The sequence below is a fragment of the Halictus rubicundus genome, chromosome 13 (assembly GCF_050948215.1).
Source record: "Halictus rubicundus isolate RS-2024b chromosome 13, iyHalRubi1_principal, whole genome shotgun sequence".
Taxonomy (NCBI): Eukaryota; Metazoa; Arthropoda; class Insecta; order Hymenoptera; family Halictidae; genus Halictus; species Halictus rubicundus.
This window is the reverse complement of record NC_135161.1, coordinates 9,206,153-9,229,531: the sequence shown is the minus strand read 5'-3', so window position 1 is coordinate 9,229,531 and position 23,379 is coordinate 9,206,153. Positions and strand designations below refer to the sequence as shown.

The 23,379-nt window shown below is 43.4% G+C and overlaps 1 protein-coding gene across 1 annotated transcript in view; it reads left to right on the top strand.

Annotated features, from left to right (window-relative positions):
- The window catches only part of LOC143360458 (uncharacterized), a 146,811-nt gene that overhangs the window by 64,859 nt on the left and 58,573 nt on the right, over positions 1-23,379 (top strand). The window contains exons 2-3 of the mRNA XM_076799307.1: positions 2,108-2,438; positions 10,090-10,322. Coding sequence (XP_076655422.1) covers positions 2,108-2,438; positions 10,090-10,322 — 564 coding nt within the window. The remainder of the gene's footprint in view (positions 1-2,107; positions 2,439-10,089; positions 10,323-23,379) is intronic.

Below are 23,379 nucleotides of genomic sequence, written 5' to 3'. Positions count from 1 at the left end.
CTCGAGAAGAGGAGGACCCATTCATTCCCTTTGATCTCGGATCGCAAAAATCGGATTAGACGGGCAATAAATTTGAGCGATACGCGTGTTGCACTATCGTTAACGATCCTGCGATGGAATCGGGGTCGGCACAGAGGTCAGCATCCGGCTGGATTTAAAAACGGACTGCAGCGCCGGTTCCTCTGAATCTCTCTTACAGATACGACCCACCCTCACCCCCACATTATTCATAGTTCTCGCTCGTAGGTTGCTGCGAAAGGTGCAAAACTTCTGAAATAAAAAATGACCTGCGTTCTGGAAGACGGGTTTTTAATGCAACATTCGCTCTTCCATCTATTATTTAAATATTGGAATCAAGTTTGTTGCCCCACAAGACAACTCTTTGAATCAGTCTAGAATTGCAGAACAATTTTTAAAAAATTAGATTCAATTAATTACCACATTTAGACTGTAGATTCTTATGGAAAATTAAATTTCAGTCTTCACACTTTCTTTAATAATTTTAGTAGGTCGTAATACAGTGATACTCCTCGGTTATTTGATCTGACAATTTTTTTAAATTGGAACTACTCGATTTAAAAAATTTGCAACCTACACATTATAGCGATTATTTTATAATTTTTCGAATTGTGCAAACAGAGTAAATTTTATATACTTTCTACCCTGAGAAGCAATTTAAAGAATATATGAATATAGTACACTTATGTATCAAAACAATTAGACAACAAAAAATGAACAATTCTTTAAAACTGGACCCACAATGAAATAAATTTTAATCACAGCAACATTTGTTAATTTCTTAAAAATTTATTTGAATACGTTATGAATGATCGCTATATGATGTAGCTGTCTAGATCGCTGGAGACCCGAATTTCAAGGTTCGAGCGAAGAAATTAGTCGGCTAGGATCCGCGTGAAGTATGATCGGCGCGAACAAACCTAACCGGACCGAACCCCGCGGTGATTCTTCTCGGATTCGACTCGCGTACTCGCGTAGACTGATCCGGAGAATTGTTTCTATTAAGCGGCTCGAGATCAAAGGGTCCAGATGTTGCAGTCGGCCATTAAGTAGATCCCCCTCCCTCCTCGAGAAGATCGTCGGAGGGAAGGTGCGTCGCGGTGAGATGCAAATTCGCTTATTAACGTTTATCTCGGGGAGGAAATCTCGCGACGATCCTCAGCGTAGCGTCGGCCACCCACGATCCATACAAAACAAGAGAAATCGGGGGTAAATTTATGCTACCCTCGACCACCCACCCCTTTTCAACGTCGATCGCTCGATCGAAGAATTTCGGGTTCAATTTCAGACCAGGATCGCTCATTTCTGATGAGCAGTTCTCTACGAGCGTATCTCAAGGTCACTGAAATCTCTATAGTCATCGCTCTCTAACCCAAACTTTGAATCGAGCCAAAGAAATTACCCAAAAATTGTATTTTGTCACGTAAAATGTACCTCTTTTTATGGACCACTAGGGCGGTTACAATGTTTACTCGATATATGTCTCAAATGCCTAGCCGATAAAAGTCCCGGAACTATCCCCACTATCGCAGGATATGCCTCATAAGGGGGCAAGGGTCGAGGAGTGTAAGGCCCCGTGGATGAAAGAATCTCCTCGCCGATATATGTCCGTGGCTAGACCCGCGTTTTGGACATACATCGAGTAAACACTGTGTCATCAAAAATTCTTTTTCGTTCGACACCTAATTTTCTCCTGAGGGGTTTCCGAAATGTCGCTTTCAAATAAAATTATTTAGCTGTAAGTGCAATTCTTTTCATTTTCTTAGGACCAAAGTTTGAAAATTGGTAAAAAATATAATTTATAAAATTTTTGAAAACCCCCTGGGTGAAGCATGCAGGGGACCAGGAGGGATCGAACAAAAATAATTTTTTGAAGATATCTCTTACAGTTTCTGAGTAAAGGAATATTGGATATTGGGAAATGTAAATTAACTACTGTAACTGATCTATAGAAGTATGTTTAGGTCAAGTTTATGCGTAAGTTAGTGTTAAGGTAGGTTAAGGGGTAAATGGAAAAGCGGCGATCGAAGGAGGTGGTGGATTAAGGGTTGTTATACTGTAACTGATCCCGATTTCTTGGGAATTGCAGGACTACGTCGAGGACGAGGACGAGGAAGAGAGTTCCTTCTCCGCTGGCAAAACGACCACTACGACGACCGCAGCAACAACGAGTAGCACAACAACAACAACAACAACAACAACGACAACTCCGAGACCGCCGTCGACCCAGAACTACGACTACAGGGAGCACAGGGTGTACGAGAGCAGCGGAACCGGGCCGCAGTACAACGGCTACCAAGGGAAAAACGATTACCCGCCGATGTCGGCGCACAGTATGCACAAGTGGCAGTCTCTGGGCACTCGAGAGAGCGTCAAAGAAACCAGAGGCAACATGCAGCAGTACAATAAGAACGGGAAGAGTAAGTTGTCCGCAGAAAGAACTCTCTCTCTTTCTCTCTTTGCGTTCGTGTGTCGATCAAACATGGGATGGGGACGAGCCATCGAAGAAGAAGAAGAAGCGTATGTCGATTTATGCAAATGCACAGACCTCGCCCAGGCCGCTCTCTCGTCCTGATATTGTTATTAATCGTCGTTATATCGAGCACGGTGGTCTCGTCAAAACCCGGCACACCGCCTGCCTAATTATTTCTCGGACGTAAAATGTCGGCCGATTATAAACCGCACCGCTCGTTAGCCACGTCCAACTAGATATTAATTGCTGAAATACGGCCCGCATATAAACCGTGATTGTTTGGAGAACCGGCAGCCGTCCACACCGGGAAACGGTTTATCTTCGATCTTCCTGAAAACCGAGGAATTCTGCGGCTGTCCTGCCTCGCATAGTTCGGTCCGCGAAAATCCGAAATATCTGATACCGACCGCGGGTTTCGCGTGGTTGAAACGGCTTCGGAATTCTTTGGAATTTTACGGAAATCGTGATACACTGGGACTGCATTTTTTCCGAGCTGAATTTTGCTTTAATCCTTTGGGCATCGTTGGTTTCAAATGGGATACACTTTGATGATTTTTTTTTACACCCTTGCGGTCTTCATTTTGTCTTGACAATTTTTTATGGGGCAGTTTTAATGTTCAGTCACACGCACAAAATTTTTCGACACGGTCCTTTTATTGGTTATGTTGTAAAAAATTATGTAACCCTCTCTTTTTGGGCTGTGATTTTGAATCTCACTAGCTGTGATTTTTATTAACATTGATGATTTTTTTCATACCCTTATGCTTCTTATTTTTCGTTGAAAATTTTTTATGAGACAGTTTGAATGTTGAGTCACGTGCACAAAAATTTTCGATACCATCTTTTTATTGGTTATGTTATACAAAATTATGTAATGCAACCCTCTCTTTTTGGACAGTGATTTTGAATCGCATTAGCTGCGATTTCTATAATGAGGAACTTTGATGATTTTTCTGACACCCTTATGTTCCTCACTTTCTTGTGGAATTTTTTTATAAGTCAATGTTAACGTTGAGTCACGTGCCAAAAAATTTCCAACAACATCCTTCCATCGGTAACGTTATCAAAAATTGCCTAATAGCATCCCCTCTTTACTGGCTGTCGATTTCCTGTCGCACTAGTTGCAATTTCAGTGGGGTCAGACTAAACAAATGGGACCAGTCAAAATTAAAATAATTCGCGTCTAGTATTCCCACCAATTATAATTATCGATAAAAATAATTCCAACATTTTCCTCGAGTCTTCGGAACAGTAATTTATGGAACCATTCAACTCAGGACTAATTAAAGCAAAGAAAGACCAAACGAGAAAAATTCTAATTTCCACTGTATTTTAACGCACTGCTGACACCTGCGAGTCCATAAACCGCAGTAATTATTTCCAGCATAAGGGATCTTTCTAGCCGTAAAACAAACTCGCGTTTCGAATTCAGCAAAGCGATCATTATACCCGTGGTTTTGCATAAAGATTCGCAGTCTGTCCGTCGTTATCTCGCCAGGTTCGCGAATCTTAGGCTAGACCGCTCCATAAATTGCATCTCGGTTTATAGTGATCGCTGGAAACCGATTCTACAGCCTCGTAAAACGGAAACGCGGTTGGAAACGACGCTTTCGATCGGGGAAGAGTAGAGATCGGCGCTCTCCGGTCGGTTCTCTCCGAGATAGCTCTTATTACGAATATCCTCTTCAGCTTTCAGTTGTTGTCGGAGGCGTTCTTCGTGGCTCGGTTACTACAATGACGTTCGCACGTTCTACAACGCGAGATTGCGCAATCGGTTTCACGTTTCGAGGATAGGCTCTTCCTTTTCGGAACGGTCTCCGGCTCGCGGGGCCACTGGACGGTAAAACGCGGGCCGGAGAACGGCCTATTAATATGCAAATTAATGACGACGATTGCGCCGTAGCCACCTCGATTGCCGCAATTCCGTTCGCCCTAACCGTGTTCCCCTAACCGACGTGTCCCACACGGACACACGCACGTGCGAGACTCGCTCGATTCGAGTCGGATTCGACGGAAGGAAAAATCGAGATCGGTAAAAAGGATCTCGAAAGGAAATTGCCAGTCCTTCGCGAGGACTCCAAGCTATCTACTGTCCCCGGTTACATCGATCCCGTGGAATGATTGATGGCGCCATAAACGCCCTTGATCTCTGCTAAGGCTTTGCCATTTTCGCACAACTCGGATTGCCGCAGGAACGCCAGTAAAATCGCACATTTCTGCAGGTTGCGGTAGATAAAATTCCACAGGAATATGCAACTTCATGAATATATTCAAGCCATTCATTAGCGGACTACGGATCTTACGCGTTTATGGCGAGAATTGGCAGATCAAGCGCAAAACAGCGCGTTCAGAGAATTTACAAATATTTTATTATTTTCAAACCGAATAAATTACTTTAAATGCAGCCAAGTGTTGCGTGAACACTACAAGAAACATTAGAGGAATTTGAAAACACTGTTGCATTGTTTTCAATCCAATAAAATTATTTAAAAAATACTTGTCATAAACGCATAAAATTCACTGTAACGGCAAAGTCTAGATTGTCAACGTCTTACAACTGTTATTGGGTCGTTGCATATGAAATACTTTGTTTACATGAGCGAAGAAATTAACATACTGACGACGACATTATGCAATGGTTGGTCAAAATGTGGTAGTAAATAAACGCACAAGCAGTCAATGATAGAATGAGCTCAAAAATGTAGATGATAATACAGTAATTTCTCTGTACATATGTCGCCAAGGCCTGGATGATAAACGTCGCGGAGTCATCCCCACTACCGCGGGGTTGTTGACATATATCGAGAATTCACTGAAAAAATAAAAAGAAATAAAAATTCAATATTTACAGTTATACAAATATATAAAGTTAAAATTCAATATTTATCTTTAAAATTCAATATTCCAATATTCATTTATTATTGTTAAATTCAGTATTAACAGTACAACCGAAAAATTCGTCACATTTCGACAGAACACGACGATTACAATGACGCTTACTTTAATCGATAAATTTTATTCAGAGAAAGTTATGTTTGTTTCAAGTTACTGCTATGAATGGGACGTTTCGTATGCAACGATCAAATAGAAAAAAAAAGTGAGAAGGCGGTTCCACTGGCAGCGTAATGGAAGCTAAAATCAATCTGGAAAAACAACGAACGATCGGATCTAATCCCTTTCTCTTCTAATACATTCCGGAATACGTTTGAATACGGGATGCTCGTCGGCCGCCGCATACTTCAGGATCCCTGACTATGGTCGTGGCGGTATTGTGAGCGGGCCGATATGATCTCGTGTCAGTGCAGCCGTGGCGAGAGTAACGCCTACGTTGGGAATTAGCATAGCCAGATCACCGGCGCAGATTAAACCGGAGAAATAATTCTACGGAGAGCAGACGTGTTTCGGAAACGATCTCCGACGAACCGTTTCTTACTCGCGCTTCCGTGCCACGCGACAACAATTAGAATCGTGCTCCATCCGTGTACCTACAACCTCCAGTTCACCTGACTAATTACTAGAAACTCATTCGAATCGCGTGCCGTGCGGTTTTGCTTGCATATTAGAGCTGTTAACACTAGGTTTACTGGACACTAAATATGCGATATTCTATATTAGAGTAATATAATATAATAAATTAGCAATATATAGTATATTAGAATATTCTATAATAGATTCTTCTCCTATTCTACCTTACTTTATAAAAATAACGAGAATGCAGTCTTTTCTCGATATATGTCCCAAATATCTAGCAGATAAAAGTCGCAAAACTATCCCCTCTACCGCAGGGTATACCCTGTGAGCCCCCTCGCTCGCCCAGGAGTGTAAACTCCAAAGTCTCAAAGAATAGTATCTTCTACCCGATACAAGTCCCTGGGTAGACCCGTGTTGTGGACATATATCGAGAAAATACTGTATCTATCCAAGTTGTTAGCCATTTCTTTTAGAATATACAGTGAATTCTTCATATATGTCAACAATGTACACCCAAACAAATAAATTTGTTGAATAGTTTCTCATTCAGACATCCTTACAATTTCGATAATTGTGAATTAAGAATTCCAGAACCCGTCATTTTGACGGGTCCCGTAAACCTGGCGTTCACCTGCGATTATGCAGCGTTTGTAACAATAAAAAACAATTTTCTTGCGCTCCTCTTAACGTTTTATTTTGCAAGGTTAACAGTAGCGATTGACTATCATTTCTCCATTAACTCCTTCACTATCAATTATTGCGAACAATGCTCGTGAATAGAATATAAAATAGAAAAGAACAACTTGAAATAGGAAAAATTGCAAGGCAGGAAAAATTTGGACATTCAGTGTACAGTGGGAAGGATAAAATTATTTGGATGAAAAGAACAATGTAACTTCGATTGTCCCAGTATAACGGTCCCCGATCAATTGATCGATCAGACGAAATACCTTCTTGACTTCTGGACTCCCATCTCAGAGGCGAATTCTCGCGCGCAAGCTTTGCATTCCGTTTTATTTCGAAGCGAGGACTACAGCGATTGATAAACGATAGTTTAATGGACGAAGAGTGGCCGAGGCGAGTCTCTGACAGTGCACAACATTGATCGCGTCCGGGTTCGCTGATCGCAGGCAATAATTTTCGATTACCGACGACGTATGCGTGGCCGATCTGAATAGTCTCGAGAGCTGAACTTGGCTCGATTAACCTCGTGGAAGAGAACCATGCGGACATCCCTATAAACCTCCAATTTGTAATCGTTTGGACACCGTACCGTGCCGAAAGATGGCCATTCTTTGCAAGATATTACACTGTTTACTCTGTATATGTCACAAATGCCTGGCCGATAAAAGTCCCAGAACTATACCCCGTGAGGGTCCATGAACCGAGGCCTCTATAGCTTCGCTGTCCTTTAGGTAGTATCTCCTCGCCGATATATGTCCGTGGCTAGACCCGTGTTTTGGACATATATCGAGTAAACACTGTAGTACAGAGATTTCTCGATATATGTCAACAACACGGATCTTGCCAGCGTCGTGTATCGTCCAGGAGACATACCAGAGTTTCGGGGTGTATCCTGCGGCAGTGGGGATAATTCCGCGACGTTTATCATCGAGGCCTTGGCGACATATACAGAGAAATCACTGTATGGCATAGCGGATCTTTATGCAAAATAAAAATTGTCCCAGACAATTGTAGGAAAGAGAAGTCATAGTGTATTTCCTTTTCTAATAATTTTAACACTATACCTTACCAAAACCGGTCATGTGACCAGATTCAGATTTTTTACTTTACAATTAAAAATTATAAAAATTATAACGATGCCTTCGTAGGAATTGATACAACTGATTCCTTTATTCAAGCATACATATTGTAATAAAAATCGCACAGAATCTAAATAAATCAAATCTTATTAATTTTATAAGACAATGCATACTAGGCAATTTTAATGCTCGGTAGCTTTAGTGTTAATAAGTCTTTCCAATGTCTTTACAGTTTTGTAAACTGTAAAGTACTAGTACAAGAAACTTGTACTGTCTACTGTATACAAATTCAGTGCTTGCTAATGACCCCAAAGGGTTTATGTAACAAAAAAAAAAATTTGTAAAAAATGGTTTTGTCATCCCGATTCATGCTACGAAGGTATTGAATCTGTGTTTCGATCGGGTCGCGAGGAACCGATGGCGGAACATCGAAGCGGCGTGACACCGTGTAATTTATTGCCACGATTAGGAACGTTTATATCTCAATATCGTCGGGAAAATAACGCGCGCATCTGGCATTTGAAGGAAATCCTTGGCGGCAGGATTTATCGATTTCCCGGGTACATTGTAGTTTCACCGTCGAGTCTCACATACAAATTGCAACGGGCAACGATAGCCGCGGCATAATTATCGACGACCCGTGAAACGCGTAGAAAGCGATTAGGTGTATCTGCGCGCTGAATCAATAGAAAGCTCTCTCGCATGACTTATGTCACCGCGAACCGACTCGCATCGTCGCGGAATGCCGGGCAGAGATTATCTCCGTGGATCGCTGGATCCAACAGTGGATCTCCTATACTTCGACCCAGATCCGCGGCGAACTATTCTCGCCCTTGGGGAAATGCCTTATTCGGTTTATTATACTCGACACTGTCTGATCACGGCTATTAGCCTGTCGTCAAGGTAAGACGAGTTAACTCGTCGTTTGCACCGTACGGACACTCGTCATTCTGTTAGCGAAACAACCTCTAATTATTTTATTACCGTGCAGCGTCTGTCGGCTGGCGTCAAGTATGTTGTATTATTACTGGAGCGAATGAGTTAGCATTTTCAGTTGTTTACGAGTGCTGAGAGTTTTATTCGTCTCGACGCCGAGTGAAAGGCTATTGCGCACGCTCGTTGAGTTGAAACATGCGATATTTTTACGATAAACATGTGTTTAAAAGTAGATTTACGGTACAGTAAAATGGGCATCAGGAAGATGTGGGTTACAAGAAGTTACAAGACTCACAGAGGAAAATCAGTTAGAGTATAGGGGCTGGGAAAATGACAGCTCAGAAAATGAAAGCTGAGAAATTGGGGGTTAGGAGAATAAGCGCCGAAAAATTGGGTTCTGGGAAATGGAAGCTCAGAAAATGGAGGCTGAGAAAACGGAGCCTAGGAAAATGAGCGCTGAGAAATTGGGGGTTGGAAAAATGAGAGCTCAGAAAATGGGGGCTGGGAAAATGAGAGCTCAGAAAATAGGAGCTGGGAAAATGAGAGCTCAGAAAATAGGAGCTGGGAAAATGAGAGCTCAGAAAATGGGGGCTAGGGAAATGAGCGCTGAGAAATTGGGGGCTGTGAAAATGAGAGCTCAGAAAATGGGGGCTAGGGAAATGAGCGCTGAGAAATTGGGGCTGAGAAAATGAGATCTCAGAAAATGGGGGCTGAGAAAACGGGGCCCAGGGAAATGAGCGCTCAGAAAATGGGAGCTGTGAAAATGAGAGCTCAGAAAATGGGGGCTAGGGAAATGAGCGCTGAGAAATAGGGGGCTGGAAAAATGAGAGTTCAGAAAATGGGGGCTAGGGAAATAAGCGCTGAGAAAATTAGAGCTCAGAAAATGGGGGCTGAGAAAACGGGGCCTAGGGAAATGAGCGCTGAGAAATTGGGGCTGGGAAAATGAGAGCTCAGAAAATCGGGTGCTAGGGAAATAAGCGCTGAGAAATTGGGGGCTGAAAAAAGAGGGCTCAGAAAATGGGGGCTGAGAAAACGGGGCCTAGGGAAATGAGCGTTGAGAAATTGGGGGCTGGGAAAATGAGAGCTCAGAAAATGGGGTGCTAGGGAAATAAGCGCTGAGAAATTGGGGGCTGAAAAAAAGAGAGCTCAGAAAATGGGGGCTGAGAAAACAGGGCCTAGGAAAATGAGCTCTGAGACATTGGTAGCTTGGAAAATGAGAGCCCAGAAAATGGGGGCTAGGGAAATGAGCGCTGAGAAATGGGGGGCTGGGAAAATGAGAGCTCAGAAAAGGAGGTCTGATAAAATGGGGGCTCGGAAAATGGAGGCTGGGAATTGAAAACTGAGAGAATGGAGATTGGATAAACGGAGGCCGTTCCTCTAGGCATGTTTTCATAGTTCGATTAAACTGAGTTGAATGTGTTGTTTCAGCCGCTGAAATCCGAGAGGCTCTTCAGCACGCGATCAAGGTATCAAGAGAGGGCAGCTGTCAATGGCCAAGGCCCAGAGTGATCCCTGTTCGAGACGTGTACCCAAGCCCATCGACCACCTACGTTCCACACTGCGCAATTCTGCACAGGTGCTCGGACGACACCGGATGCTGCAGATCGGAGGCGCTCACCTGTGTGCCGAAGCACTCGCACCGCGTCGAGCTCTCCTTCTACGTGAGTCTATCTCGATCTTATTTCTCTCATTCGTACCTTCGCTAAAAAACAACTATGGCGAAACCTGATTGAACCAACCCCCTCTGTTTTCTCGTGTCGGAGGATGTATCGAAAGAAAGGCATTCTGGTGATCCAGTCTTGTGGATCTTTAGGAATTTGTGAGATTTACGAATTTCTGAAATATAATAGAAATGTTATAAAACATAAGACTGCGGATCTTCATGCATCCATGCAAATTTCTGAAATAGAACATATTTTATTTGCTATCATCTAACTCAAATTGGGAGAAAATATACAGTAAAAAACGACGTTAATGAAATAATGAACACAATTGCATTTTTTAAGGAAATAAATATTTATATCTAACCTGAGTAGCAAAAGTAATAACATTGTGAATTCGTACATTCATAGTTTATAATATGCAACGCTATTAGACCTACTCCAATGCTGATTAAAATGTAAATCTCCAATAATAAAATTTCTGAAATAACATTCTCAGTTAAGGTCCGCCTACAATTGATCTTTTAATCAGCCAAAGAGATTTTCTTCTCAAAACACATCCTAGAAAATGAGCTATAAAAATGGGAAACTGCACGGAGATCCGCAGTCTAGAAATAAAATTTCGGGACTCCATTTTTTCGTCTTGGCAAGACTGACTCATTGGCCAGCGCAATTGAAATTTCGCCAATGGGAGGGGTAGATTAATTCGGCGAAATTGCGGACGGATAATAATCTAGAGAGGGAACGGTGTCCGGTACGAAGAAGAAGACCGTGTACACTGTCGCTGAAAATTGCGGGTTGAGCCTAAGCTCGCGCATCGACGACAATCAAGCTCGACGCACAGGTAGGAGAACCGATAATTTCCCGGGATCGATTTCGTGCATAAATATAGTCGTGTGCGTCGAACGAGACACGACGGGACCACCATGGGAGAAGGCGCGTGTCGTCCGTCCAATTATGGTTGTACCCGGCTCCGAAAGGGCGCGTCGATGATCGTAAATGCCGCCGCGTTATTATGAATCGAAAGTTGCCAGCGAGAGAGAAAAATAAAAAGTAAGGAGGAAAGAGAGAGAGAGAGAGAGAGAGAGAGAGAGAGAGAAAAGGAGTGAAAAAGAATGAAGAAGAATTCCCGGATGACTCACGGAGCGAAGTTAATTAGCCTCGACCGGGGAAAAGAAAAAATCGCGGCATGAGCGAGTAAAAAGCAATCTTACTATGATCGATTCTAATGCTCGATCATAGTTGGCAGCGCGGTCTCCGGACCAGGAAAAATTGGCATACCACCGCGTGCACGCGGACTACCAGTTTTCCGGGACACTAATGGCCGGACCCGAGAAATTTATGGCTTTTCTTTTTCGTTTTCGAGGCTCGCGTTTGATAAGCGCGTGTTCTGCGCAACCATCGAATTCGCTGAACGCCGATAACGTCGTCGTTCATTAATTCGTACGTACGGTCGCGCGGATAGACGAGTTTTCTTTTCCCCGGGCGAACAAAGTTTCGAATCCCGAATAGATTTGTATCCCGATATCGGCGACAAATCGCTCGATAAATCATGCCCGGACAACGCTACTCCGCGGCTTCTCGATAATAAATTCCCAGCGATACGATTCGACAGATAAACGCTGCTTTCTCTAGCTGCAGATCAAGTCTTCCTCGGTTCCAGAAAGAAACTTTTTCTGTCATTCCCTCAGAAAAAAAGATTTTCCAAACACTCGCGTGCAAAATGCCAACATCACTAAGTCACCGTTCAAAAATTGCACACATTCAAGGCGTTGTAACTTCGTGATAAAACGTCGTAGAATATTCGCTCTGGTCTCATTTTAAAGCTGAAACCTTCTACTTTCAAGCCCCAGTCTTCCTTTTTCTCGACAAAATTTTTTAGTCTATGTGACGGGTGAGGAACTGAGCATACTTTTTCGTTTCAAATATTTTGCGAACTCGAACGATCGTGCGGACGTTAAACATTTTTTTTCATAAATAAAACCAACGCAGATTTGAAGACTGGAGTCTGAGCTTGAAAATGAACCCTTGACGATCGATGTACGATTTTTTTTTTGGCCAAGGTATTGGTTAAACTGTGCACTGCTTGAAAAAGAACTGTATTTGTAAACTAGACCCGTTACACACAGTAGAAAATTTTATTAAAATCGTTATCGGAAGTAGGTTCCAGGTTTGAAATGAGACCAGAATTTTGTTTTGAACGTGAGCAATTATTGAACAGAAATTTGCGTAATTGAGTACACACATGATTGGACTGGGGATCCGTATGCATTTAATTTTACAAAATACAAAGGCACGGTTGCCGGCAACAATAATATTCCGACTTTATCGCAACCGCTGTTCCACTTTTCTGAAAGCAACGCGCGAAAACGGGAATTTGTACCGAGACCCGCAGTTCACTGACACAACTGACCTCCCCAACGATCATGAACGGACTCATAACGATTGTTTTAATGAGCCCTCGTGCCGCCTATGGAAAATAATCGAATGTTTAAAGCCGGCCAACGATTACACATAAGTGCGTCGGACGCGGACCCAGACGGAATAAATACCTCTGCAAATGCGTTACTCCCTCCACGGTAAATAAACGAGCGGCGTGGCCAATTAGCCGCTAATGGCGTTTCATTGAAACGCGCGTTGTCGTAACCGAGGACGTCGCCGCGATTTTTGCAATAAATTACCCGCGGCATGGGAAAAAGTTTCGCAGAGAGGCCCGGCCTCGCGAATATCTCGCCAAGTGAATGGTTATTGAAGCCCCGTAGAACGAATCGCGAGTAATACGCGCCCCCGATGGTAATTAATTCGGTTTTTGCGGGCCAGCGTGAGTTACGACCCCGGAGAACTCGCCCGAGGAACCGTTCGAGATCGATCGGTGTGCAGACTCCTTAATTAATCGAGTCGCGGAGCGGAACTCGCCCGTGGAAAATCGCAGATAGAAAGACGCGGGCTATTCGCGCGTCCGATCCGTCAATTTCGATCCGCGTTATCCTCGATCAATAATCCTTTTGTCGCGTCTGCGCTGCTACATTCGTTGCGGTGTAGCCGGATATGGAGGTCAAAAGTGCACCCCCCGCCCCAACCAAATTAAATTTGCAACAGGCCAATCGATAGCTTGTCCGAAGAAAATACTCTATGCCAATTTTCAACCCTCTACGTCGACATGGGGGGTAGTAATGGTGTGACAAACGAAATCAGGTTTTTCCGCAATTTCTCTCATCATCTTCCATTGAAAATTCTGAAAAAAATCAGGCGTATTTCAGCTATTAGATTGCACACCTGTGAATTTTTTCAGAATTTTTAGCTTCGAAATCGAATTTTATTTAAATTTTCTAATCTACCACTAACTCGAATTTTATTTAAATGCCGATTTCTTGTAGAAGTTATGAGATACTAAGTGTATATTTGTACAGTTTCAACATAACGTTATGGTGGTTAACATATAATTTTTTCAGATTTTTCAAAATGGGGGCACATAGATAAAAAAATCTGTTGACCTCCTTATCCAGGCACACCGTTCATTGCTAGGTCGCTAAATCGTAAAAAATGTCCCTTGGCCAAGGGTGATGAGAAACTAAGTTCATGTCTTTACAGTTTTGGCATCTCGTTATGGTGATTAACGTATAATTTTTTCGAATTTTTCAAAGTGGAGGCACATAGTTAAAAAAATCATTTGACCTCCTTATCCAGGCACATCCTTCATTAGGTCGTTAAATCGTCAAAAGTGTTCCTTGGGCACGGGTTAACGATCGGAAATGACTCAAATAAACAGTAATCGATCCAGCAGAGATTAAACGAAACTCTTTCGTTCGATGATTGATCTCAGTGGATTGAAAATGAAATAATAAACGGCGATTAATTCTATTAAACTCCGGGTCGTATAGTTTGTTAAAAATGGCTGAATTCTACAGTTTCCTTGTGCCCGTCAGCCCCTATAATTTGAGTCCAATCACGATCGGAAGGGTCATTAGTAGCAGGGGGAGTTTTACAACCCGAAAGATCCGCGGATTCAGTGTCAGCCGATTCTTTCTCTCGTGCAGGAGCCGAAGCAACGAACTCGGTAGCCACGCGATGGACGCGGGTCATTAAACTTTACGAGCGATCTTAATGAATCAATTAATCCCGATGGATCTATCGCATTCCTGCTGGATGCAAACCACGATGGATGGCTCGTGGATTAGATTGAACTACATTCCTAGGCGATCCCGCGAACCGTATCTCGCAACCGGTCTTCGATTTGCTCGCGGTTGCTGTCGTCTATCACGATCCTGTAGATTAGTGCGAAAACGTAAAAGCGTTCGCAATTCTTCCCGACAATAATAATCAACAATAATCTTCCCGACCCGCGAAATTACGCACAAGACACATACAATTGGAAATTAATTTCCACGCTATGAACATCATTCTATGAATTTGATCTTTACGTGTGGATTGCGAGTTTTATGACAAGATTGATTCGCGGAGAGCTAAAAGAGATTATTTTCCATTACTTTATAAAAATAGCAACAACGCTCTACCCACATTATTAGAAATATTTTTAAAATACACCCAAAGAAATAAATTTGCTAACTTATTTCTGAGGTATGCATGCTTAGAATCTTAATAATTTGAAATTAAAAATATTAGAACCCGTCATTTAGACGGGTAAACCTAGTGTTAAAATGAATATAGTAGTAACTAAAATATCAGCAAACAAAATTGAAACCTGTGAATATACTATTTCCAGTCTGTTAAAATTGTTAAACCAAGAATAGAATATTTGTCTTTTGCATAAAAATCCGCAGTCTACAGATATTGAGAATCCTTTGATTTAAAGTTAAAATAAAATTGCGCACTCTTGTTAATATTCAAGCACTGAAGTGTAGCCATAAATCTGGATTTATTTATTTCTGTAATCATTTTGATGGCGAAGAAAATCGTAATGCGAGAGGATGCATTTCTCGTGTGGTCTCGCCCGTAGACCGTCAATGCTGATGCATTTATAGCATTTATGGCAGCGCAATAACATTTTCTGGAATTTTTACGTCACTTTTAATAGACAGAACGTTTTAAAACTGGGAATAAATTTGTTTCGCAATCGTGCGCGATACGAAATCAGGGTCACAGCGTGCAGCTCGCTGGAACCGGAAGTCCCATAAGATACTCGCAGATCGTCGAACACGCGATTCGCACGAACAAAAATCGGGCCCCGGTATAAATCGCAATAAGCGGGCCCGCGTAATTGCCGATACGGACGCGCAATAACGCCGCGGGTGCAATTTGCATCTCGCCGCAATTACCGTTCGGCTTTACCGCGCGCGGAATTAGCATAAGTTCTCGGCTGGCTGTCTACCGGGAATCGGCGTCGGCCCGGTTCCCATTGTCCGATTTTTGCCGGGCGATTTCACGGGAAAACTTGCTTGCGAAACGAGGCGGACGAGACAGTGATCGATTATCTTCTCGAGTCTCGAGTTGCGTGCCCTCGCAGCGCCGATTCGCGGTTTTCGCGAGCTAAGAACCTCCGGGTTTATGCGCGCCGACATCTGCTAGCGTTTTGACAGTTCCGGATTCGTAACATTATTTATTTAACACACCTGGGTTCATTTTTCTCTCGTGGTTGTCGGAAATAACCGCTTCAGGTGTCGAATCAGTGGCAGCCAAATCTGGCTAGCACCACGTGGTTGTTAGATTGTTAATTTTTACGGGTTGCCAGTGCATGAAAGGTTCAACAGGTTAGATAGAAGTGTATTCTAAGGGGAATTAGGGGGGGTTTAAGTCATCATTTCGCTGGGCTCGAATTTGTTTATGAAATACGAGCCCTTTAATTTGGAAAATTTTAGCTATTCCTTTCCTACTTTTACAACTTCTGCCTCTCACGGGTATACTAATGAATTTTTATCTCGAGAACAACGTGTCGGATCGAGATAAACTTTGTTTTGGTTTAATGTAGAATGTACGAGGTATCGTGGGAATTTTTAGTTCCGCCGAGAAGTTGATTACGCAGCGTGGAAAATGAACCGGAACGCGGTTTTTCGTCGCGCATTATTTACGGCGCTTCCACTCGGACAGGATCTGTAGGTGAATTATGAGCGCAAAACAGACTGACACGAAGGGTGGGATAAAAGCGACACACGTCGTTTCATTGATACGATTACCCTTATATTTCATGTTTTATGGGTAAGTGTCCAAATGCTTGTGGACGGCAGTATATTTCTGTCCGACGTGGCAGTCTCCTAGGGGCCTAATGCTCGGACGTGATAAATGATCTCCGCTGTTTCATAAGCGAAGACGCGATCTCGCGTCGACCGCACGCTTTCATCCTGTCCAATCAAAATGTAAAGCTTCGAAGTGAAAATTTCCAAATACGAACAAAATCAAGTAGAAACAACAATTATCCGAGCCCAATTTATTTGAATCGTTATCTGGCATCGAGCAGCTAATTGTATCAAACAATTTCACACGGGAGAATTTTTCCAACGGTTTCTTCATATCGCGAGTGTCACCAGAAAAAGAAAAGGACACCCCGCAGAACCAGGTGTCCTAATGCTTCAGAGCGCCAAGAGCGCGGCGTACTTTCTAAATCGTGCTTTATCTCGAGCATGATCGGCCGACATATCTGGTCGCACACCCACGCGACCAATCAGCGCCGCCGATTCCGATGAATGTAAGGTCCCGGGAGACCGCTGGGGGTCGCTTCGCGCGGCGAACACTATAAATCGGTTAGGTTGTTGCGTTGTTGCCCCGTTTGGTTTTTGTCGCCCGCGCGCGCGCACTCCGCTCCGCGGAATGCGTGCAATCCCGTCCGCGGTTGCGGCACAGCTTGCACAACGCGATTAAGCCATTACGTCAATTATCGAGTCATTTCCAGCCGGGGTTGGATCAACGAGGACCGACGATGATAGAGCAAACTTAGGGGACCCGAGGAACAGGATTGAGATATCTCGCCGATGACAGATCTGTTGTTTGCTCGAGGACTCACGCGAACGACGAGACGTCGCGCTCTAGTTGCCACCCTCTATAATTGTCCAGTTACCCCTCCGATCCGTCGAACTTGCTCTGACGGTGCCAAAAGAGTGCACATTCCTGCCGAAATGCATTCCGTCGCATGATGCATCTATTGTTGCAATTGTTCATACATCTGACGGGAACAATTTTTCATTTGTCCAGCTCTTTGGTTATATAGCTCTTCGCACGTCTATCTTGGTCTCCATCTATCTAACACTTCATCTATCTAATACTTCATCTATATACCGCACCATCTATCTACCACTCCATCTATCTAATTTTTCATCTATTTTGTTCCGTATCTATCCAGTTCTCCATCCATCTCATCCTCGATCTACCTAAATCTTTATCTATTTACTTTTCCATCTATCTAGTACTTCATCTATTTACTTTTCCATCTATCTGGTACTTCATCTGTTTACTTTTCCATCTATCTAATAGTTCATCTATCTACCACTCCATTTATCTAATTCTTCATCTATCTTTTTCTGTATCTAACTATTTCTCCATCCACCTTATCCTCGACCTATTTAGGCTCTTCATCTGTCTACGTTTCCATCTACCTAGTTCTTTATCTGTCCCATTCTCAATCTATCTATCTCATCTTGTTGCGTCTATCTAGTTCCTCATTTGTTTAACCAGCCACGTCCTGGAACTATTTAGTTGTTCATCTATGTAGCCTCCCAACTGACACTCTATCTGTTTTGCTCCCTATTTACCTTGCACTTCATCTATCTAATGCTTCGATCCACCCTGCTCTGGATCTATCTAGGACCAATTGTGCCACCTCTTCGTCCGTAAATACTTCATTCACCTACCTCCTCATCTATCCAATTTTTCATCTATCTTGTTCCCACTCTATCTGGTTCCTCATTTGTTTAACCAGCCACGTCCTGGAACTATTTAGTTGTTCATCTATGTAGCCTCCCAACTGACACTCTATCTGTTTTGCTCCCTATTTACCTTGCACTTCATCTATCTAATGCTTCGATCCACCCAGCTCTGGATCTATCTAGGACCAACTGTGCCAGCTCTTCGTCCGTAAATACTTCATTCACCTACCTCCTCATCTATCCAATTTTTCATCTATCTTGTTCCCACTCTATCTGGTTCCTCATTTGTTTAACCAGCCACGTCCTGGAACTATTTAGTTGTTCATCTATGTAGCCTCCCAACTGACACTCTATCTGTTTTGCTCCCTATTTACCTTGCACTTCATCTATCTAATGCTTCGATCCACCCAGCTCTGGATCTATCTAGGACCAACTGTGCCAGCTCTTCGTCCGTAAATACTTCATTCACCTACCTCCTCATCTATCCAATTTTTCATCTATCTTGTTCCCACTCTATCTGGTTCCTCATTTGTTTAACCAGCCACGTCCTGGAACTATTTAGTTGTTCATCTATGTAGCCTCCCAACTGACACTCTATCTGTTTTGCTCCCTATTTACCTTGCACTTCATCTATCTAATGCTTCGATCCACCCTGCTCTGGATCTATCTAGGACCAATTCTGCCAGCTCTTCGTCCGTAAATACTTCATTCACCTACCTCCTCATCTATCCAATTTTTCATCTATCTTGTTCCCACTCTATCTGGTTCCTCATTTGTTTAACCAGCCACGTCCTGGAACTATTTAGTTGTTCATCTATGTAGCCTCCCAACTGACACTCTATCTGTTTTGCTCCCTATTTACCTTGCACTTCATCTATCTAATGCTTCGATCCACCCAGCTCTGGATCTATCTAGGACCAATTGTGCCACCTCTTCGTCCGTAAATACTTCATTCACCTACCTCCTCATCTATCCAATTTTTCATCTATCTTGTTCCCACTCTATCTGGTTCCTCATTTGTTTAACCAACCACGTCCTGGAACTATTTAGTTGTTCATCTATGTAGGTTCCCAACTGACACTCTATCTGTTTTGCTCCTCATTTATCTTGCACTTCATCTATCTAATGCTTCGATCCACCCTGCTCTGGATCTATCTAGGACCAATTCTGCCACCTCTTCGTCCGTAAATACTTCATTCACCTACCTCCTCATCTATCCAATTTTTCATCTATCTTGTTCCCACTCTATCTGGTTCCTCATTTGTTTAACCAGCCACGTCCTGGAACTATTTAGTTGTTCATCTATGTAGCTCCCCAACTGACACTCTATCTGTTTTGCTCTCTATTTACCTTGCACTTCATCTATCTAATGCTTCGATCCACCCTGCTCTGGATCTATCTAGGACCAACTGTGCCAGCTCTTCGTCCGTAAATACTTCATTCTCCTACCTCCTCATCTATCCAATTTTTCATCTATCTTGTTCCCACTCTATCTGGTTCCTCATTTGTTTAACCAGCCACGTCCTGGAACTATTTAGTTGTTCATCTATGTAGCCTCCCAACTGACACTCTATCTGTTTTGCTCCCTATTTACCTTGCACTTCATCTATCTAATGCTTCGATCCACCCTGCTCTCGATCTCACTAGATCTAATTATCGACCTATCTCTTCGCCTGTATAATTCTTTATTCACCTACCTCCCCATCTATCTAATTTTTCATCTATCCTAATCCCACTTTACCTGTTCCCCGTTTGTTCAACCAGCCACGTTCCCAGATCTATTCCACAGATGCAGCAACTGTGATTTTCATGGGAATGAGTCCTCCCCCCCCCTCCCCCTTCCCCCGTTCCCGATGACTCAGTGGGCAAACCAAGCTGAAGTTGGCGTCGTATCAAATTCGCCCGTGTGTACCGGGCTTGTTGCCGGTTGCTCGTCGTCGCGTCGTCGTCGGCGAATAAGTAAATGGCCGACAAAAGCGCGACACGAGGCGCGAACTTTCGGTGTATTAATACCGGAGCCAGCGTGGCTTCCGCGATACCGAAATACGCTGATTTATGGGCTGCCTCTGGATCCACGTTTCATCCCCCCGGGCCGAGCAAACTGGGTTAACGTCTGTCGATCGTTAAAATCTTTCTCTGGAACCACCGATGCACCCGCGATGCATCCGCCGTGGTTATACCATAATTCCGGGAAGCTCTTACCCTCGATCGCCTATGGAGAATATGTCGTGCGAGATTCCGCGCGGACAGCATCTGTACCGACGCGGGGTAATCGATTCTTCCAGGAAATTCGGCCGGAAGTCGCTTGCGAAAATTATTAGGACCTTGAATAAGTTCTCGCTGTTTCTTCAAAAATGGCAGTAGCAGTACCCCGTTCGTGGAATTTCGAATGGTAACACACATGCAAGGCAGTAGTGTATCTAACCTTAAATTTCAGTGTATGGTAGTTCACTTTAGTGTAAACAAAGTAATATTTTCTTAGTTCTGAAAATGTCTACTTTTGTGCCAAATAAAGTGTATTTGCGGGGAATTTTATCGCACTACTTTATTCAAAAGAAATCTGCAGCTGAAGCACATAGAATTCTTGTTGAGACTTATGGGGACAATGCTTTGTCGGATACGACATGCAGAGACTGGTTTCGACGCTTCAAAAATAATGATTTTGAACTTGAGGATAAAGAACGTTCTGGCGCACCGAAAAAATTTGAAGACGAAAAGTTGGAGGAATTACTCGATCAAGACCGATGTCAGACGCTAGCAGAACTTGGAAAAACATTACAAGTAGATGAGTCAACTGTTTCATAACGTTTAACAGTTTTAGGAATGATCCAGAAGCAAGGACATTGGGTAAAAGCTTTTATTTTGTAAAAGAAGCAGCGAGAACTTATTCAAGGTCCTAATATTATCGGCGAATTATTGGAATTTCGAACGCCTCCTCGGCTATTTCTTCGGGATAATCTTGTTCTTTATTTATATTGTTGTTGCGTGTCTGGCTGTTCATCCGTCCTATTTATTTTGCTCTCCACGCATCTTCCTCTCTGCTCGTTCTAGTTTCTGAGAGTAAAATATTTATTGCTGTCCGTTATGTTCCTCATGCATCTAGCTCTTCATCTAACTGATTCTTCGTTTGTCTAACCCTGCATCTATATAGTCTTTCGATTATTTAGCCCTTCATTCATCCAGCTTTTCATCTGTCTTCGTCTATTTACAATCCAGGTGTTCATCTATGATAGATTTGGATATATGGAGAACAAGAGACTAGATAGATGAAAATAGATGGGGAACGAGATGAATGAAGATTTAAATAGAGGGAGATATAGATAGCTGAAGACTCAAACAGATGAGGAACAAGATAGATGAAGAACTAGATATAGATGGGGAGGTAGGTCAATGAAGATTTTGACAAAGATGAGCTAGATAGATGAAGATCGAAATGGAGAACATGTACCTTTACCTCAGTAAGCAAGATACAGTGATTTCTCTATATATGTCGCCAAGGCCTGGATGATAAACGTCGCGAAGCTATCCCCACTACCGAGGGGAATACTCCATGAGGGGGCCCGAAGCTCGAGAGGCCTCGGACGCCGAGGAGTGTGAACATAACATGTCTCCTCGACGATACATGTCGTTGGTAAGACCCGTGTTGTTGACATATATCGAGAATTCACTGTAAATAAAGAGCTAGGTAGACAGGCAAAGAATTAAATATATGAAGTGCAAGATGGAGCAATCCAGAGTGCCCCCTGGTTCAAGAGCATCTATTTGTTGCAAGCTGGTATCGGTGCAACAGACATTTCGACAAGTTAGCCGGCGGATCTTGCGAGATCAAAGGTAAAAGTCTCCGTGCCCGCTGGCGAAGAGGACGTTCTCCGAACAGCCGGTCGTAGAATGAGTGATCGATAGATCGTAGAAGCTGGACGGGACACGACAGGCGACTGATCGCGTCGAAATCCGGTGAAAGGTGCGAACCGTGCATCTCGCGAACCTTCGAGGCGTTCTCCGACGATCGCACGTACATATATGCATACATGTGTACGAGCGCGACCGTGTCAGCATCGAGTACAGCTGCCGTCCACGTTTTTCGAAACGACTCAATCGCCTCGTTTCCCCTGTATTTGCGTAAGCAAACGGGTCGCCTATTTTTTCGCTTGAACAGTCACGACACCGAGCCGAGATAATGAGAGAGTTATTCCTGGTCGATACGCGACGGATCGCGGCAGCCGCGTGCCTTTTTCTTTTCTAATGGTTCATTAAATAGCCTGCTACATCGTAAATTGTTGTGCCGCGATTAACAATCGCTGGAAGCAACTTCTAATCGAATCACACGGTAATCGCTCTTGCGCATAGCGCGCGCGCCTTTGGATGCATTACTTTTTCGCTGGACACGGTTCTCGAGATTCACCATTTGTAAAAGTGCCGTTCATTTTTCAATATGTCATTTTCGACCGTTTCATATTGGAGTTCCTAACAGCTTCGTTTCTACACTTCGGGGCACCTCCACAGTAGGCTGCAGACTTCACGCGATTATAACAATTATTTGCATTATTTTGACAATTATTGAAACATACAAATTTTATTCTCCATAAAGCTCCGCTCAGAATTTTCTAGTACACCTAATAGAACCTAGCTCTTGATGCAGAACAGTACCCATAACCGCCATCAAGACAAAATAACATCTACCAAAATTTTGTACTACAGTGACTGCTCGATGTATGTCAGCGACACGGGTCTGGCCAGTGACATATATCGTCCAGGAGACATTCCCAAGCCGTGTTCGAGGCCTCTCGGGCTTCGTGGCCCCCCACGGGGTATTCCTCGTGGTAGTGGGGATAGTTCCGCGACATTTATCACCCAGGCCTTGGCGACATATACGGAGAAATCGCTTGTATTTCTGAAAAATTCCACTCTGTCCGAGGTTCCTGGCGTCCACAATACACAGCTCACTCCTCGCACACTATCTCTCGTCTACGTTCTAACTTTCGCTATCTAGCTGCGGCAAACTGAAAAAACATCGGAATCTCGTCGCAAAATCCGCGCAGCTAATCGCGGCTGCTCGAAGCAAAGAGAAGACAGAGGATTCTCCTTTCTCCTTCGCGTTCCACGGCGACACAAGGAGGATCTCGTTGGGCGCGTCGTTAATTTTCCGTGGTTTTAAACCGTTTACCCAGCGGCACCCGCGTAAGAGGCTTACGCGATAACGACGGGACGACATTCTTTTCGCCGCCACCTGTCAGAGCCTCGGT